This window comes from Amphimedon queenslandica, unplaced genomic scaffold (assembly GCF_000090795.2).
Source record: "Amphimedon queenslandica unplaced genomic scaffold, v1.1 AMPQUscaffold_10086, whole genome shotgun sequence".
Classification (NCBI taxonomy): Eukaryota; Metazoa; Porifera; class Demospongiae; order Haplosclerida; family Niphatidae; genus Amphimedon; species Amphimedon queenslandica.
Genome location: NW_003549643.1, coordinates 397 through 3,007, shown reverse-complemented (window position 1 = coordinate 3,007; position 2,611 = coordinate 397). Strand labels below are relative to the sequence as shown.

At 41.7% G+C, this 2,611-nt stretch overlaps 1 protein-coding gene across 1 annotated transcript in view; it reads right to left on the bottom strand.

The window, feature by feature from the left end:
* Positions 1-759, bottom strand: part of LOC100631762 (minor histocompatibility antigen H13-like) — a 2,740-nt gene extending 1,981 nt beyond the window's left edge. The window contains exons 1-3 of the mRNA XM_020006320.1: positions 336-759; positions 180-281; positions 3-52 (exon numbers count right to left, since the gene is read on the bottom strand). Of these exons, the coding sequence (XP_019861879.1) occupies positions 3-52; positions 180-281; positions 336-524 (341 nt within the window). The 5' untranslated portion in view covers positions 525-759. The remainder of the gene's footprint in view (positions 1-2; positions 53-179; positions 282-335) is intronic.
* Positions 760-2,611: the final 1,852 nt, after the last annotated feature.

Sequence of the window (2,611 nt, the reverse complement as noted above, 5' to 3'; positions counted from 1 at the left end):
CGCTGAAGAAAATCATATTTAGAACCATGTTGACTAGATCCTTTGGAAGATACTGAGGAAAGAAAGAGAACGAGTGAGGGAAAGGAGAGGGAGAAAGAGAATGAGAAAATCTCTACGAATATACATATAAACAGGAGAGGGTGTGGCTCAAAACTTAATTAATTTTTATTTATTAGTACCTTGAAGATCATGTATAGACTAAATAATGCGACACTGGCGTAAATCGGAAACATGGCCGCCTCTCTCATACGAATACGCTCCTCGGCTTGTTCTCCTTTTTTCTATAAACACAACAGAATATCACGTGATGGTCACGTGCTACATGATTCCCAAACCTTTAAGTTGTAATGATAAACAACAGAACGGAGTGAGCCTATAAATATAGGGACCAGGGCCATTGCGAATAGGAATATATAAGCCGTGGCTAGTCCTTCCCTCGAGGCTGCTTCTCTTCCCGAGACATTAGAGGCCAGGCTCTCGTTATTCTCGGTTTCATTGTAGACAATAGAGTCAGTGTCAGCCATTGTGGTGCGATTGAGCAATATAGGCGTGGTCAAAACTGGTTATTAATGTTTATTAATAAAGTGGCTATAAATAGAGTTAGAGAAAGAGCAGGAGAAGTTAGTCAAGGAGCAGTAAGTAACTGCAGTTGAATCCTAGGAGTGAGTCCCTGGCAGGAGCTAATTGCAGTATTTGGCTGTTAGTCTGGCCACTCATGGGCCATGGCATATCGTGGCCGTTCATTTATGGCTTGATCTACATTTGCACTGAGGCTGCATCCTGACTCTGACCTGGTCTGCGGGGCCCCTGCGAGACGTTAACTGTGACCATGCTGTAGGTCACAGCATGTAGTATCTATGGTTACAGCCTCAACACTTGTAGCCCAACAAAATGTGATTGATATGATAGCTAGGAACAGGCTAGTTTCGCCAAGCTAAAAAGTGGGGGAATCCGGCTGATCTGTGCCTTGGATAGCTGTGACCGTGCTGTAGGTCACAGCTTAGACAATGGAACATCTGTGTGGCTTGTGCAACAAGCCTGAATGAAAAAGTTTTTGGCTTGTTTTTTAAACTTGGGCAAGCTTGTAGTTTTCTAATAGGCTTGAAAACATTAACACAGTCTCCATCTGCTCCAAGAATGTATACATCATCTTCCCTGTGAGATGATATACAAAATACGAAAGAGTCATACCCAGTGTGGTCAATATGCCATGGGTCCCTGCGAGATGTTAACTGTGACCGTGCTGTAGGTCACAGCCTCAACAAGTGAAGCCCCCAGCTCACAACAAAGAGGCTGCTACTACTGTGACGAACCAGGAACCCTCATCATGAGTGGGGAATGAGGCTGTGACCGTGCTGTAGGTCACAGCCTCAAGACATGCAGCCCAACCTAATGTCAATGCTACATGATGAATAGCCAGTAAAAGGCTAATGAGTGGGAAATGTGACCATGCTATAGGTCACAGCAACCGTTATCTCTTTGATTTTGATGGATTGGTTGATCCATCAAATACAGGGTAAGGGTTAGCTTGCCGCCTAGATACATTATGAGATGATAACCCAGTTGTACGAAGTGTAGCGACAACAGTGAGGGACTCATGGCCTGGAATATGATGAACTGCACTTTGTGAAGTCTGGGAAAAAGAAAGAAAAAGGGATATGTCCCCTACAGATCAAGATCAGGAAATTGCAAGATCAACCTGCAACGAGAATCGCCTTAGCACACCCTTCAGCTAATTCTCTCACTGTAAAAAAAAGTTAAATCAGTCACTAACATGTATTATTATGTTAACCTACACATTCCGGGGCATTTCATTAACAGTCTTCTGATTTCTTTTTGTGACTAAAATGTTCATTACTATAATCACTTAATCCCATGGTAACTGATCTACATTTGCAGACTGCAGCCTGGTCAGCTGTGACTGTGCTATAGGTCACAGCGTCAACACTTCACAAACCAAGAGCCCTCATCAGTGGAGATGTCTGTGGGTTAACTATGACCGTGCTGTAGGTCACAGCTCCATTGGCCAACTGTTAGTAAGACCGTACTGTAGGTTGCAGTAAACCGTGCTGTAGGTTTCAGCCTTCATGGTATCAGAGACATACTGAAGCTGTGGGACTCCAAATCTGGAAAATAGAAATATAATTTTAATTTTGAATAATGAATTGTTTTATAACATGTTTAAATGTTATAATAATTATTAAAATTCATGTCCCTACCTCAAGTCAAGGTCTGAGCGATCCCAATGCTGAAAAAATCATACATAATTGTTTTTAAAAACCGTGTTGAATAGATTATCCTTTTTAAAGAAAAAAGAGAGAATATGAAAAGGTTATATATGTACAAACCAAGTATAAATGCAATGCTGGCATAAATGAAAAACATAACTGCCTCTCTCATACAAATGATATTATGCTCCAAGCTTGGACTGCTCTACATGCATCACGTGATCTCAATCTTTACCCATTATGACTAGCTGTGGCCAATCCTTTCCAAGAGGTTGCTGCTCTAAGACTCTCCTCCGTTTAATTGCATACAATTTTGTACAAAAAAGAATCTGTCATTAGTGTTGAATGGTCAGCTGGAGCAAAGATCAGCCATTGTAGCTAGC